The sequence below is a fragment of the Linepithema humile genome, chromosome 6 (assembly GCF_040581485.1).
Source record: "Linepithema humile isolate Giens D197 chromosome 6, Lhum_UNIL_v1.0, whole genome shotgun sequence".
NCBI classification, from domain to species: Eukaryota; Metazoa; Arthropoda; class Insecta; order Hymenoptera; family Formicidae; genus Linepithema; species Linepithema humile.
The window spans coordinates 26,988,652-27,005,802 of NC_090133.1; the positions used below are offsets into that span (position 1 = coordinate 26,988,652).

Sequence of the window (17,151 nt, forward strand, 5' to 3'; positions counted from 1 at the left end):
GATGAAACGATTTTTATCGCAGAATATAATAAGTGAATCACACGTTGCTATCTATTATCTTAAATTTTTACTTGCATTTATAATATAATTAGAGAATATGATTTTCAACATTAAATGGACTATACTTACTCAAAGATAATTATTAACTGTTGTCAGCGAATGCAACAGAATCGCTGGTAATAATCGCGCGTATATCCCTAAATTCGATTCCTCAACTGTGCTTGTCAATTACATTCAAGTATTACAATATGCTGGTTACTCTTGAGAACATAAGTCAAAAATACTCAGCAAATGTGTGTGAGCTACGTAGCATATATACAAGATAGTTCATTTTTGTCAGATCAATCATTAATGACAAAATCTTCAACAAATTTTGGCGACACATCGTACATACTATCAAACATATTGATGTTTCTCTACAGATAGTACTGTGTGAAGTGTGTGTTGTGTGTACACGTGATGTAATACATAATCACAAGAATCTAATTTAATGAGCAATTACACTTCTCTCTCTAAATATGAAATAAATCACAATTAAAAAGTATTTCTATGATACTCGTATCGACAACTGGATATCTATTTAATGATCGTGAAGCACAACAACGAGTTTCACGAAGATCAAGCAGGAGCCAGACAATGACGCGAATATCTTATACACAGTTCTTTCCCCCTCAAATAAATTAAATAAGATATACTTAGGAATGTGTGGAAAAAAAAAAATTTGGAGCGCAGATTTAAGTCTAAGACACCCAAAGAAAAGAAACTCTTATCAGCACATCATAAATAAAAATCTGTCGCTAAAACGACAATGTGATGTTCAAAAAGCACATTTTTTGGCACATCTAATTTACTAATTCAGTAAAGCACAATGGAGTAATATCGAACTAATTCACATGTGAACGTCCAAGTGTTACAGATGCCTCGTCCACAATTCCTATTATTTGAATAAGACAGAATCAGACTTAGAAGACATGAGTGTTTAGTTGTTTGGAAATGCGGTAATAGAAATTGTGTGTCGGACATCTCTGTCGGAATATACGCATATATACAGGGTGTTGCACAGTTTTAGGTACCTCGTGTAGACTCTTAGAGAATGACGATGGGATTTAGGAAAGATAGGTCAAGGAAAACTTGATTCTTGGCGTCTTCGACTTATATCTGAAGGACAGATGGATCAAAAAACCTAATGTTAAAATTTAATACAAGTGACGCAACCTGTATGTACGCAATACTTGAGTTACTAATTTTCTTGATATGTGCCAGCAGTAAAGATTATTACATCTCTCTGTTATATCGCGTGATAAAGTAATTATCATTGACGAGTGCTTTTTTTTTTTAATATGAAATACGCGCAAAAGAGTCCGTTTCGTCTTAATTCCAAAAAGTAATGTAGTCAAATACATACATGAAATAAATTCGTATTTTTCACTTATCAAACTAATAAATTGGTTGATTTAAATAAACTAATTGGTTCAAAAAATAATGTAAACATAATTTAATTATCTTAGAAAATTTAAATTATAACTCTTTCCCCATAAAAAAAGCGATTAATTCTTGCGCACATATTCGTGATTTCATCAATCTGTCATACGATTGAGCTTACAGCGCTATAATGAAAATTATAGTACCGCGCGATAAAAGTATAAACAGTGCCATTTTAAAACATATTGAAATTTTACGCATACACAGTTCATTTGGCAGAGAGAAATTTATCTATACAAGCGCAATATGATACATAAAAGAATTATAAAACTAACGTGTTATGACTTCTCCATTTTCTTTTTTTCGCGGATCTGCGAAATTAATCGCGGAAGTATTATCGCTCGGTTTTCTTTTGCTGTCAAGTGTAGCTTACACTATTAAGCTTATACTTAACTAATCTGTAACAAAATAATCATCTCCAAAATGAAGCACTTTGATATTACGTTAAAACAAGCTGTGTCGTCATTTACAATTTTCTACTGTTTCGCATAACGTCTATTAGTGGACACCAATGGGGGCCTATATATAACTAGGCCCATGAACAACATCTTCTATGACAGTCTTTGACTTTGGCATTATTTTAAATGAAGCAACAAATTATTCTATACTGCCTTTGTAATATACCCCATCCCATTTTACACACAAACACATAATATATGAGCATGCAATTCTTGTTAGTCAACTTTCACAAGTTAAAGCGAAACTAGATGTAAAAGAAAGCCTATTTTAAGTATTGGAAATGAAGAAATTTCTCTAGTTTAACTTCCTTATCTTTTTCTCTTTTTTTTCCCCTCTCGAATCGTGTAACGCATTTCTATATATTTATAATAACGAATATATTTATAATATACGAATCTATACATCATACAGAGTATTCGATTGTTTTGTGAAATTATTGTTGGAAGGCTGTAATTACAATACGCATTAATGTCATAGCTAAAATGAAACGAAGCGTGTTCGTGGGCTCAGCTATTGATTTAAATGATTCGTTATCACTCACAATCATTCGCACAAAACATATTACATTGTTCATCCAATTAATTCCTAACGATCAAACAATACTACCTGGGGTACTGCTAAGACCGATTGGCTGAGTATTTTCAACTAGCGTGGATCGCATGCTCGATGATGGAGCTTGAATGTCCGTTGCTGCTGTTCTCATTTCGCCAAAGGGTGCCCTAAAACATCAATACCGTTTTAAATATCTTCGAAAATGCTTATTTCCTTCTATCACGATAACATTATATTCATTACATTCCGAATAAGTTTATCACCTTCACTTTATCGCCAAGCATATTTAACACTTACATACACAGATATCTTTTTATAAGAAACAACAAATGTCATTATGCAGTCATTTAGAAGAACCTGTCACATGCACAAATATATGACATCCATTTTTCTATTCTAAAATCCCAGAATGGCATTGCCATTTTTCTCTTTTACGAATATTATTTTGTTAACACCAGATAATTTAGACAGAACGTTCCTCGATTCGATTGCTTTATAGATATTAAAAGTTATATAGTGTTCTTTTTTTTAGCTGAAAAATTCCAATAAACCCTCAAATATCACACATGCCAGAAAGCGATAACCTTGTTTTTACTATAATATTATTATGGGATTTCATTTCTCTTGCAAGACAACTTTATACGACAAATTAAATCTTAGAATTTTGTATAACGATTGCATAATTGATTTTAGTAATTACATTTAATAAATATATCTATTAAATTACATGTAATGATAAATTTACAATAAAAAACACTTTAAACATTTGCATTAAATAAACAAGATATACGAGATTGCATCGATCAACACTATAGCCAGGAATTGCTTGTGAAGCACAATTGGACGCAGTAATATTGCAATACACGTAAAATTTCAAATAATGAAATGCTTATAAAAAGTTTTAGAAGCAAATAATGCAACATGCTGATTGCGGAAACAAATTATTCAAACATTATTTATGTAATTCAATACTGAGATATTTTTAAGCCTTAAGATTTGAAAAAAATTCACGTTTTTCCTTCATAAAAATGATTAAGTTATTATTTTTATTTTACTTCTGTTATTAATATTTGTTAATCTTATTATTATCTAGTTTTTTTTTACATAAATTATATCATATTCCATCACTATTTCAGTACTGAATTAGAGCAGCAAATTAGAGCAGCGAATTAGAGCAGCCAATAAGTCACAAATTAACAAGAAAGCTGAAACGAGCTGGTCATTTGAAATGGAGTATGCAAGGATTTATTGCGGTAGTAAATCTTGTATATTATTGCCTGGTTAGTGAAGTGGTGCAATGAATGTTTGATGATTTATGTAGGCCTCCAGACATCAGGATCCTCCATGAGAGTAGTATGATGATCTGTAGTAGGAGGCACTGTACCCTGTGGGGAACCCACGCCCGACGTCATTCCTGCTGGGTCGGGCCTGGACCCTCTATTATTATGTTATAAATTAGTAGGAAAACACACTTCAGATTATAATCAAAACAAAAACAAAATGAAATTCCTCTACAACATGATGTATCTCGCAGACCGCATATCGAAGCTTTTACATTAATGTTTATGAAGATGTACTATTCGATGCGACAAAATAAGACATTTTTCCCTCAATGTTCAACATAAACACTTTCCACAAACGTCTTCCACAGTTCTGACATGGTGTTCCATACAAATACGATAAATAATTTTGTAAAATTGTCTTGTAAAATATTTTCCCACAAACCAAAGCAATAGCATTAAAACACAAAGGCAAACACTATTAAAAAATTCGTCCACCTCAAAGCCAAAAGAAAAAAAGAGCAAAAAATGATATGCATTAAAAGATATAAAAAAAAAGACACATCACACATTGTTTAATTGTACATAAATTAATGCAATATCAAATTAGATGAAAAATATTCAATAAATAGAAACAAAAGAGATGAAATAAACAGATAGTTGGTTTTTATAATTTAGGATCACATTAGTAACTTTTCGTCTATAAAATTATTTTAGTTCGATAATACAGATTTATAATATGCACTTAAAACTTTTTCATCAATGTGCGACATTGTAAAAGAATATAAAATAAATAAAAACAAAGCAATCATTAAAGTAGTTTAGAAACTAAGAAAAATACAATTGATATTGTAAGGCATTTAAAAAAATAACAATATTAGCGGTAAAGTTTTAAAAGTGCATTTTATATAATCTGCTCTATCAAAATAAATTTGATTTTGTTGACAAAAGATTATTGTCGGCAAATTACACTAAACATGTGCACTACAAATTTCCTCCTGAAATTTCTTTCACAATTAATAATCTTATCTCACATCCCTTTTCGATGAAATTTTCTTATTTGATTATTTAATAAAATTTTTGGAAGAATTATATTACTTACTTTTTCCCAAGAGACATCAATCCATATATTATACCCGTTGCAAATATTAAACCACTGCCAAATATACTACTCATTCCTGGGCATAGGAAGACTGCTGGCAACGCTATTCTAAATCAATGAATAATAAAGGCGATTTGATTTATTGCGACAATATTAAGAGTTTTATACTTTGAAAATTATCGAAAAGGCAAAGAAATAAAATACTTACAGACAATAAGCAGCTGCTCTATTCCAATATGGTTTTTTCTCCACCCAATCGCTTAAATTCTGTACAAAGTCGATGAACAAGCAGCAGCAAGGTGCTTCGATCATTACAACTAGGAAACCAGCTATCATTTGCCACATACCACTAATTAAGCAGTCAATTTGACCAAAAAGTATCGATGCGCAATTCCAGGCTCCAAGAAAAATTGCAACTGTAAGTAAACATGAAAATTTCTATACAAATTGTTTCTGCTATTTGAGAAATTGACAGCTTAAAGAGTTAATTTCTACATTTAATGTTGCAAAACTGTATTAACTAATGCATGCCGAGATAATTGTATATAATGAAATGGAAAAGTCAACAATATTTCGTAAAAATAAAACAGGCTAAAACTATAATTTTTATCTTGAATTATGAAATTAAGTTAATTTTTTTATACAGATGCACATACACATATACACACATACACATATACCACGCGCACACACACACACACACACACACACACACAGCACACAGAGAATGAGAAAGAAGGGAAAGGAGAGGAGAGAGAGAGAGGAAGTGACATAGAGCACAGACACACATACATATAATATGAAAATACTATACAATGTACAAAAAAAAAAGGAAAAAAAGATAATTAACACAGAACAAATATCTTATTATAATTGCGTCATTGCACGCGTGAACTTACTTATACTGCCTACGGTACCGAGTCCACGGCCTGCATACTTCATCCACCAAGGCACATCATCCTTGGCAACAGGGTCCTGTCCAGGCCTTTGCATGATCGATGCTATTTTTTCGCCGAACGACTGAAAAATATATGCATATATAAATGTGATGGAAGTGCACGTATCGTGGAGCATGCTATCAATCGCACATTGAAAAATATATTACCATTTTCGACGTTTTATATTATTATCCTTTTGTCTCGTCAGCTGAGAATGCTGACAACACGGTTAGTATCAGTTGTATATGCACTACTGATATGTACAGAAAATCGACCCGCTAGTTTCACGTCTGCCTTCACGAGGGCGCATCATATGCCTGATACACACTATTTCTGTGCGCGCTTTTTAAAGATATATATATATTTATATATATATATACATATATATATTTCTAATTATACCTTTAATTACTTATCTCTTAATTAATTATACATGTAATCTAGTTCTTAATTAAAGAGGTTTTATTTAAACAGTGCGAAGGAATTAAAAAGTCGAGTACATACAAACGTAGTAAAATTATTTATTTATTATATGTGAATTTATTGATGTAAAAAGTGAAAAAATACATTGTTCTTAACTCATTCATTCAGACTTATATATACATGTACTCTAATTCTTAATACTATATTGTCAAATAACTATCAATTACAAAAAAATACAAATACTCAATTTTATAAAACTTACGGATTACTTGAAATAATTCAATTTGCAGACGTAATAATTAAGTAAGGTAAGGAGAAACTAGAAATAGAAACGAAATATAAATAAAAAAGGCCTATACGTTTAATCTGAATTGAAAAACAAATGTCGCCTCTGTGATATTCAATAATTAAATAAACGTCATACGTATAATAAGCAGAGGTATTGTTCAATAATAAATTTTCTCAATTATTCTTTTTTGTTCTCGTTATGCTATCCATTATATCTTGTAAATGTGCTTTGTAATATTAAAATATTTATTATATCAAGATAGCTTATTCATTTTAAGAGACGACACAATGTAAAATTTGGTTTATCGTTGAAAGAAACACCTGTCTTATTTTTCACTTTTGTACAATTAAAAAAATTTATTGAAAATTGCGGCAAATATTTTTACGTGTATATTGAATTTTGCAACTTAAGCAAAAGTACTACTTTTCTATTTTATGTATGTAATTTTTTAAATTAATTTTTCAGGGTGAGCTGCAAAAGTATTAGGCGATATCTCCTGTTTAACGGACAACGTAACTAGATTTCCTCGCAATGGATTTCACTTTTTTATTGACCTTAGCTTGCATGGTTTGTCCTGAAAATGTATGTAATTTTAAAAATTATTAATTTTTAAATTACTAATTTTAAAGTTTATATACATTTTCAGGACAAGTTATGCAAGTTGAGGTCAATACAAAAGTGAACGATCATTGCGAGGATAGTTACGTTGTCCGTTAAATAGGATGAGATACTAGTTATTGAATTGATCTCATACTTTTGCAACTCACCCTGAAAAATTAGTAATTTAAAAAATTATATACATAAAATAGAAAAGTAGTACTTTTGCTGCAAAATTCAATATATATGTAAAAATGTTTGCTGCAATTTTCAATAAATTTTTTAAATTGTGTACAAAAAAAAGTGGAAAATAAGACAGGTGTTTTTTTTTCCAACGATAAACCTAATTATTACATTATGTCTTAAGATGAATAAGCTTGGTATATAAAAAAATTTTAATATTACAAGCACATTTACAAGATATAATTGACAGTAATAAAGAGAATAAAAAAGAATAATTGAGAAAATTTATTAAAGAGCAATACTTCTGCTTATTATTATACGTATGACGTTTACTTAATTATTTAATTATTAATATCACAGAGGCGACATTTGTTTTTCAACTTAGATTGAGCGTATAGGCCATCCTTTTCGTTTAATACTTCGTTTTTACCTCCAGTTTCATTCCTTACCATATTTCCTTAAACATATACACGATATTTACAATGCATTTCTCATTTCACTCATTTCTTCCGGTTTCTCAAACTGCGAGTTGGAAGGGGTGACGCAGGCACTACATCTGCGGAAGGCTCGATATCTGTGAATGAGTCATTAGCGATAAACAACTTCTTTCTACGCGTCACGCGTTTCTCCGTCGATTCTTCCGGCGGAGGCAAAGCGTTGCGCCTCGTGCTGCGTTTCGATTCTGATCCGGACAGTTCGATGATTGACTCATCCTCTTTGGCGGACGACGCAACCTTCTTCCCTCGTCGTCTGGTCAGACGTTGACCCAGAGTTTCGTCCTCCGACATATCGCAGTGATCCTTCAGTTTTGCACTGATCTCATATTTCTGCAATCTATCCTGAAGAATCTCTATACGATTTTGTAATTTCCTATAGTCATCTTTATTAGGCGTGGGTGTCAATTGTCTACGTTGGAATAATTCTTGAAACCTCTTCACTTCCCTCTTCTCTCTGTCCAATTCCTCTTGCAGATTCTTCACCAGCATTTCGTACTTGGTCACCGTCTCGTCTCGGTTCTTCATGAACGTTTCCATTTCGCGCTCCTTCTCAACCAAATTGATCTTCATTTCGTCGTTCAACTTTCGCAATCGTTCATTTTCGACTTGCCGTTCTTTCGCGCTATCCTCCAGCATATTGAATATCTTTATATTTCTCTCAGAATTTTCCATATGAATTTTTAGCTCCTTGATGTGCTGCTCCTTTTCGAGAAGCGTTTCCTTCATCTGCATTAATTCGCCCAATTTACTTTTCAACTCCGCCTCCATCGCGCCATCGTTCCTTTCCATGTTCTCGGTTTGCTGTATCATGCGTTTCAGTTCTTTCTGCAAAGTCGTGATCTCGGTATCCTTTTCTTGCTCTTTGACAGTCGTTTCCTGCAATTGGTTGTTAAGTTGCAACAATTTCTCATCATTCTCGTGAAGTACCTTTTGCATGCAATCCATCTCCGTTCGACAGGTTTTCAAGTTTTTGTTCAACTGAACGATGACATCCTTCAGCTTGTCTACAGCTTTCAGACTCATTTCCAGTTGCAACACCTTTTCCGCATACTCATCTAGTTGTTTTACATTTGTGTCTTTTGTATCGTCTATTTCTTCTTTTATCGGGACAGATTCGTCTGACGCGCGAGTCTCTTTTTCCTCTTTATGTTTGGATATAAAGTTATCGAATTCTTTCTGAGTTGCTTCCAGCTTCTCCAGATACTGTTGAGCATTTTCTTTGGCAGCGGAAAGATGTTTCTCCAACTGATCAATTTCACGTTTATATTCCTCAATCTTTTGCTTTGAAATCTTGTCAGAGCACTGTAGAGTTTCTTCCATTTTTCGTTTCTCTTCTGCAGCAAGCGACAGTTGTTCCTCGAGTGCTTTAGCGGAATGCATATATTCATCTATGACAGCTTTATTCGTATTATTTTCCTCTCTTAAAGCCTCCATCGTTTTTTTCATATCGAATAACTCTTCGGTCAACTCTTTGATTTTCAAACATTCCTGTTTGTATTGCGTTTGAATGTCATCGTATCGTGCAGTCAATTGTTCCAATTGCAATTTAGCGTCCTCCACAATTTTATCAGTTTGAACAGCTTCCTCTTTCAGAGATACTTCGTGATAACTGGTTTGAGTATCTTCTGTCGTTGTTGATATTGCAATAGTCTGAATGCTCCTGTTCAATTTGTCTTCAATATCCACCTGACAGCCTGTTTCCACCAATATCTGTAAAGATTTACACGCAGTATCGGGCTTTTCTTTCGAAATAGAGTCTGCATCGGTTTCGCTAGATACTTCTTCAGTTCTTTCTTGCGTGATATTATTCGTATCTATTGATATGTCAGTAATATATTCTTTCTTTATAACAATCTCTTCGTCAGATGTCTTCGACATCGATTTCTCGGAAGACTCGAGTAATGCCAAATTTTCATTTTTCAACCGTTCAATTTCGTTTTGCAGCTCTAACACTTTATTCTCGGCATCGAACAACTTTTCATCTTGACGTTCCAATTTCTTTTCAAGCAACTCTACTGATCTAGATTTTTCCGTAAAGCACAAGTTAATTTGTTCCAGATCCGATTCTAAATCTTCAATTTTATCTTCGTGTTCTACTATAATCTTTGCTTGCTCATCAATGTAAAGTTCTCTCTTCCTTAAATCAGATGTAATAGTGATATATTCTTCTTTTGCTTCATTGAGAAATTCTTTGAGTTTTTTAATCTGCTCCTCTTTAGTCAGCAATTGCAATCCCATTTCCTTTATGTAAAGTTTACCATCGTGATCAAAATTGAGATCCTTCTGAGCAGCTTCTAGAAGATTTTTCGCTACTTTTAGATCCTCCTTTGACAGTCCCAGTTCGAAGAAAGCTTTATTTTTCTCTACTATTAAAGTTTCGTTCATTACTTTCAGTTCGGTCAGTGCCTTTTTCAGAGTTTCATTCTTTTCTCTCAATTTTGCATTCTCTTGATTTAATTCTTTTCGAATTGACTGAAGATCATCATCTTCGTCGCTACTGTCATCACTGCAATTGCTATGTTTTCTCTTCCTCTTAGACAGTTGTTTCAACTTTTCCTGGTAAAATTCTTCAACTTGTTTCACATTCCATTCAAGATCATCCTCATGCTGGCTTTCCACATCGTTTATACGTTGCTTCCAATCAACTTCAAGCTCGTTTATCATCGCAATGTACTTTTTGGCCATTTCCTGTCGACTCTGAAAATCTCGAATTATAGCTGAATTCTTCAAAAGAGCAATTTCCTTCTTTAATTCTTCATTTTCATTTGTGAGGTCTATATATTCTTCCGAAGTAATATATTCCGTGATATTCTCCTCCACAGTATGTTGCCAATCGCCACTTTCTAATTCTGTAGCATCCCAATCCGTCACCGTTTGTATACTTTGCGTGACTATTTTTGAGAATCTCGACTTCAATTTCTTCTGTATTTGCTTCTTCTTTTCTATAATTATCTTTTTCGCAATCGCAGCAAAATTGAGAACATTTTGGGTCTCAATATAGAGATTTGGCATAGGATTGACGTTAACTATTAAAGCTAGATGTTCCTTTCCTGATAATGCTCGTTGAAATAATCTGGTCAGTTTAGATTCTCTAAACGGTCCAATAGCTTCCGTTTTACTTCTTGCCAATTGTCCTTCGTGAATCGATTTCAAGCATCTGCCTAATACTAGTAAACTAGTGTTAATATTCTGCGCTTCTTTCAATCTGTCTCCGATGTTCAACGTCTTTTTTAAGCGTTCAGAGCCCGCCAAATCACAGAAAGAAAACCTGTGTGAATATTTAATATTTCAATATTTAATATAAAGCATTAATACATAGATTTTTAGATAAATCATTACAAAATATTATATACGATATACGTACGTGCTCACTTCAACCGCGTCAGGTGAATTTTCTGTATAATACTTTAATAACATAATTGTGAATATGCAATGAGATCTTGAGCTTTTTGCATTCAATGCAGTCGCAGCTACTTTTAAGTTATATTGCCCTGCCATCAAAATTTGATAGGCTTCTTCCGCCGAATTAACATAAAGAGTTTTCAACCCTTTAATAAATGCTCTACCATTGGAGTCTGTTCCCAGTTTTAAAGGCATTCTCTTCTTTTGGGGTTCAGTTGACAACAAATCGTATACAATTTCGTTATAAATTTCTGCAAATGAAACCCAAATCGAATAGTGAGCATCATGACACTGACTGGGACGAATCGATTCTTCTTGCAACAATTTTTGCATCTGTTTATATGAATTTATGTACTGATGCTTATCCACTGAACTAAACGTTAGCAGCTTGGTTTTTGCTTCAAGCTCCTGTGCACGTTCAAGTGCATTAAGATTGACCACGTTGCAATAATGCAATGGTTTATAAGATGGGTTTGGTCTTGTTGTAATATTTGCAAATACAAACTCCAGCGCTCGTGGTATAAGTCCGGGTGAAGTATTGGTCCCTTGCAACGTGTACGACTTTCCTGAATTTGTAGTTCCTACAAAATTGAATCTTCAATATTACCGCACCCTTAATGCTTCAAAGATAAAATTAATTTAACATTGATTTAAAAAAACATAGATGCAAGATAATACTGTATATCTGAGACATTTTTGTCACCACACATCATATTTCTTACCATATGTCATTATAGTGCAATTGTGTCCAGCTAAGAACTCTATCATTTGCTGCTGTACCGTTTGCTTGAATAATTCTAATTGAGTGGTTTCTGGACCAAATGTTTGTGAAAAGGTAAATTTTTTCCCCATTATTTCACTGCTTCTGTATTGTTTAATGGAACTTATATTATTATCTACCATTGGTAGCTTTGTGACCAATGTTGTAGAACTTATTATTTTGTAAGCGTCTTGTTGTTCTTCCGTTAATTTTAATTTCTTTGGAAATGGTTTAAGTCGAAGATATACTTTGACAGTTTGTAAGGTCTGTGATTCGGAATGCTCAGATTCATTTTCATTAGAGAAATTGCTTTCTTCTACTTCATACAATGAAAGCAGATTTTTTTTTGTATCCTTTGATGGAAAAGGCCTCTGACTGTATGCTAAAATACTTGGATCTCTACCAAATAGATATGACATGTCTTCCTGAGGGTTCTCAGATGGACGGATCGAGTCCAGTGTATTTTCCATCTGTAATTAAAAAATATATATAGTTGTATAATTACCTAATGCTTCAAACATAAAAATAATTTCAATGTAAAATTATAATTTCATAAATCTAACAATTTTAATAATTGCAATTCATACAATATAAATTATAGTGTACCCAAAAAATTTTATAAAAATAATCAATGAAATATATATATTTAATTCAAAACTTTCAACATGAAGCCAAACTCTTATATAATGTGCTTAAGTGAAAAAAGTTCATATAAATTTATGTCCAAAAATGCTTTATTAAAAAGTTATAACATATCAGATAAAATTATTGACTTAACAACAAATAATTTTCAGTTATTCTCAGTTTTAATCTGTTATTGCCTTGATCTGTTATTGTTTTGATATGACCTTTCAAGTTCTGTGGCAGAAATCATGATTTTTAATATGAATTGTTATAAAAAATGATTCTGCTTTGAACACTAGAACACTGCTTTAAACTTATAACTTTTTAATAAAGTATTTTTGGACATAAGTTTATCTAAACTTTTTTTCCTACTCAATTTCATTAATACATTGTAAAAATTTGACCTCAACCTTTGTGAATATCCTATGTTAGTTGTTGATGATTTTTATCTCAACATATATATGTATAAAATACACTGCATTTTTGCAAAAAACTTATGTATTTAAATTTTTTATCAAGTTTAATCTAACTTGAACAAATTGTTACAAACTGTTCAAAAACAAACCTTATTAAACTTGTTGAGAAACACTTTCTACTTTTTAAAGTAATAAATCCGATTTGTATGCTGCTCAGCACGTAATTAAGCAATAAATATAAAAATGAGATAAAATGTAATACATAAAATCAACACTCATTCCTCACATTCGTTGCACTGTCTATAGCAGAATGTTCGTACGCGGCAAACGGTTAAGCTTTCTCAAATCTTGTTTTGAAGGAGAATGCTTCCATTGGATTGGCAGTTGGTTTAACGATGTCGCGCATTGCCACCATGAAACAAATTGATAGTAGAAGCCTCTCGTGGAGAAATTGTAAAATACAACTGATGCAATGTTCTTATATTTAGGTAACTTCATGTGTAGCAAGTTTTAGGTTTATTTTTGACGTTACTTATCTTACAAAAAGTTTTTAGAGTGTATTGATTAACTGCCCTGCAGAATGGAAAATTTATATTGCAATTTTTATGAGATAAAGGACATCTGGGCATCGATTGCGTATTAAGCAATTTGATGTAAAAAAATTTATTTTCTAGAAATGAATATGACTTAATAAAATCTCTAGAAAGTGCGTTTTCCTATTGGATAGAATCCGACGCTGTATGAATCCATCATAATGTAGTTCTTATTGGTGAGAATTGATTAACTATGCCATCTTGCGTAAAAAAATCGACGCCTTCATGAAACTCGGAGTGATTTTGGATAGTGAAAACATGTATATGTTATAAACTTTTCGTGACATAATTGTGAGAATCGTGAATCGTGACAATCGATTTGGGTTGGCATTTCATTATTCCACGTTATTTGGATTTACAGAAAACTAATAATATTCTGTGCGTAAAAAGAAATAACAAAAGTGTTGTGTGATAACTCATATTAAAGGTATTATAATATACATATTTTGTTTTAACAAATTAGTAAAATGTGGTTAATTTTTTCACAATCATTGCTAACATGTACACACACACACATATGTATATACATATATAATGAATATTATTTTCTTTTTTTCTTGCTTAATGATTTAATTGTACTCTTGTATTTTGGATTATTTTTTTTTTTTATACTTGTAATCGATGAAATTACTTTGTCAATATTGCTACTTCTGAAATAAATACTTAATGTACACATCTGCAATAGCAATAATTTTTCTCATCTTTTACATATGCAAAATTAGGCATTACCAAACAGTGACAATGGCAGATGCAGCAATGGATAACTCTGGTAGACTTATGAAGATGGAAGTGGATTACAGCAACACTTGCGATACAAAAATTCCAGAATGCAAGAAGCTTGCTTTGGAAGACAAGCTACATGACGCTTTAGATCAATTATTAGCCTTAGAGAAACTTACCAGAACTGTTAAGTATATATTCGAATAAGATTTCAATCTTATTATTTTTATCATTTATTAATAGAAGTTTTTCTACTCTTTTATATGTAGGGTGCTGATATGACATCAACGTCAAGAGTTCTTGTAGCCATTGTTGAAATCTGCTTAGAAGCAAAGAATTGGTCAGCACTTAATGAACATATAATTATATTATCGAAGAGACGCTCCCAACTTAAACAGGCCGTTACAAAGATGGTTCAAGAATGTTGTACTTACGTAGACAAAATGCCTAATAAAGAAACTATGGTCAAGTTAATAGAAACTCTTCGTTCAGTTACAGAAGGAAAGGTAAACTATATTTTTAATTTATAATGAAATTATATAGTCTAGTTTGTAATATTTTATGTTGGAGCTGATTATCTTTGTACTTAATTTTATTTTAAAAGCGAAAGTTTTCAATGCGTTTTATCTTGTCGAGACAACTTGCTACAATGTTTTAAATCATTTAACAAGAATATCAATAGGTTAATGTAACTTAATAAAATTTTTAGATTTATTTGCTAATTATATAAAATTATATAATGTAATAATATAATGCAATTATATAATTTTATATAATTTATATTGAAAATTATGTTTAACTGAAAATTGATTGTAGATATATGTGGAAGTGGAAAGAGCAAGACTTACTCATCGTTTAGCTAAAATAAAAGAAGCGGAAGGAGACACTACTGGTGCTGCAACTGTAATGCTTGAATTACAGGTATATAGTTTTTAGCAATAGTGAAGATTCTACTGAAAAAGTAACTAGTAAAATAATTCACTGTAAAATTGTATAAATTAGAGTGCAATACTAAATAACTTGTTGCATAGGTGGAAACATATGGCAGTATGTCGCGTAGAGAAAAAGCCTCTCTTATTCTGGAACAAATGAGACTTTGCTTAGCTAAGCAAGACTTTATGAGAACGCAAATTATTGCGAAGAAAATTAATGTTAAGTTCTTCAGCGATGAGAACGATGAAGAAACCCAGGCTTTAAAATTAAAATATTACGAGTATGTATGTTATGTATAAGTTTAGGTTCAACCATAAACAGCTTTAATAAATCATGTTTTGTGTTTAGTTTAATGATGGAATTGGCTCGTCATGAAGGTTGGCATTTGGAATTGTGCCGACATAATCGAGCAGTATTAGAAACTCCAGCAATCCGAGATGATCCGGAGAAAAGACATACTGCACTTTCCAGGGCAGTTTTGTATCTTGTGCTTGCTCCACACGAACCTGAGCAGGCTGATTTGACTCATAGATTACTCGCTGATAAACTCTTGGATGAGATACCCACATACAAGTAAAGATTATAACCACAAAATATTGAAAATATTTATTTTTGATTCTAAGAGCAATTTGATCCACAGGGAATTACTGCGTCTGTTTGTAAATCCCGAATTGATAAAATGGTCGGGATTGTGCGAAATTTATGAAAAAGATCTGAGATCAACTGAAGTTTTTTCTTCTTCTACAGAAGAAGGCCGCAAGCGATGGGCAGATCTACGAAACCGTGTTGTGGAACATGTAAGTTATACAGATTTAGAAGCTGATTAAAGAAAATCTATTTATAATTAGTCGAAAATATAATTTGTTTTTTCAAAATTTGATATTTTTGGAAAAGATTTTATTTTTAATCATTATATAACTGAAGAATATTGTAGATGCCTTAAAATTTTCTTTAAAACAAATTATTAGACATAAAAATTTCAATTTGAAGGAACTGCATTTGATGAAAGAATCTTTTATACATGTATTATATTATTAAAAAACTGTTTTCTTTGTAGAATATCAGAATTATGGCCAAATATTACACCAAGATTACGTTAACTCGCATGGCTGAGTTACTAGATCTTCCGACTGAAGAAACAGAATCATGTCTTTGCAATCTAGTAGAGACTGGAGTAATCAATGCGCGTACAGATCGTCCAGCTGGCGTAGTACGTTTCACCAGTACGCAAGAGCCAGCTGCTCTCTTAGACGCATGGGCTGCATCATTATCGAAACTGATGGGTCTTGTCAACCATACAACGCATTTAATTCATCAGGAAGAAATGTTAGCTGTGGCGCAATCTTAAAATTGATATAAAATGTATAATATATGCTTGTGTATATTACTTATATTTCTTACGCATTTAAAATTTGCTCTCATTAAACATTAACACTACATTAGCATTGGTACTACATCGTTTATAGATTTATTAACTCAACTAACCATTTAGTTTCAAATTTTGATTGCAAAAATACTGTGTATTAAATATTCCTGTGTACACGTTCCAATCTAACTATTATATTTGAATAATATCTGTCTTAAATATAATTGAACATAGAGGTTTTTTTTTATCAGAGTGTCGTGTATTACGAATAATATTTTCTACTTTGTCCATCTATTTTGAAAGTAGTATTATAATAAACATATGAAAAGTACAAATTATCCGTTTACATTTAATATATCATATACGAAACATAATAATAAAAAATAATTTGAAACCATTGAAATCTATGCCAGATATACTCTCTTTTTCTCCTGTATAACGTCGTGCTCCATCTCTTTTCTATCGCGAGTTATCTTTGTCTCACATGTCGGCTGCGAGTACTCCGTTTCTATCCTTTCCAGTTCGTTTTTTCTCA

The 17,151-nt window shown here is 32.0% G+C and overlaps 3 protein-coding genes across 5 annotated transcripts; 1 reads left to right on the top strand and 2 right to left on the bottom strand.

Annotated features, from left to right (window-relative positions):
* Nucleotides 1-48: 48 nt before the first annotated feature.
* Nucleotides 49-6,141, bottom strand: fwe (Calcium channel fwe). 2 transcript variants are annotated; one of them, XM_067356581.1, is made up of 5 exons: nt 5,981-6,141; nt 5,775-5,895; nt 5,084-5,291; nt 4,876-4,983; nt 49-2,660 (listed from the first exon to the last, which is right to left on the bottom strand). In XM_067356581.1, the coding sequence occupies exons 1-5, from the start codon at nt 5,981-5,983 to the stop codon at nt 2,534-2,536; spliced, it is 567 nt and encodes a 188-aa protein (XP_067212682.1). In that variant the 5' UTR covers nt 5,984-6,141; the 3' UTR covers nt 49-2,533. The 2 variants fall into 2 exon arrangements, with proteins under 2 accessions (XP_067212682.1, XP_067212683.1); XM_067356582.1 differs by lacking the exon at nt 49-2,660 and adding an exon at nt 3,795-3,930.
* A 173-nt stretch (nt 6,142-6,314) lies between these two features.
* Nucleotides 6,315-13,424, bottom strand: LOC136996840 (kinesin-like protein KIF20B). Of its 2 annotated transcripts, none has more exons than XM_012365534.2 (4): nt 13,291-13,424; nt 11,927-12,434; nt 11,167-11,785; nt 6,315-11,070 (listed from the first exon to the last, which is right to left on the bottom strand). In XM_012365534.2, exons 2-4 carry the CDS (start codon nt 12,432-12,434, stop codon nt 7,806-7,808), a joined length of 4,392 nt encoding a protein of 1,463 aa, XP_012220957.2. In that variant the 5' UTR covers nt 13,291-13,424; the 3' UTR covers nt 6,315-7,805. The 2 variants fall into 2 exon arrangements, with proteins under 2 accessions (XP_012220957.2, XP_067212642.1); XM_067356541.1 differs by having other exon boundaries at nt 13,154-13,400.
* Nucleotides 13,425-13,863: 439 nt separating this feature from the next.
* Rpn5 (regulatory particle non-ATPase 5) lies at nt 13,864-16,704 on the top strand. The gene is made up of 8 exons (XM_012365143.2): nt 13,864-14,024; nt 14,320-14,503; nt 14,587-14,823; nt 15,134-15,238; nt 15,349-15,530; nt 15,599-15,823; nt 15,891-16,047; nt 16,308-16,704. The coding sequence occupies exons 2-8, from the start codon at nt 14,339-14,341 to the stop codon at nt 16,596-16,598; spliced, it is 1,362 nt and encodes a 453-aa protein (XP_012220566.1). The 5' UTR covers nt 13,864-14,024; nt 14,320-14,338; the 3' UTR covers nt 16,599-16,704.
* The last annotated feature ends 447 nt before the right edge of the window (nt 16,705-17,151 follow it).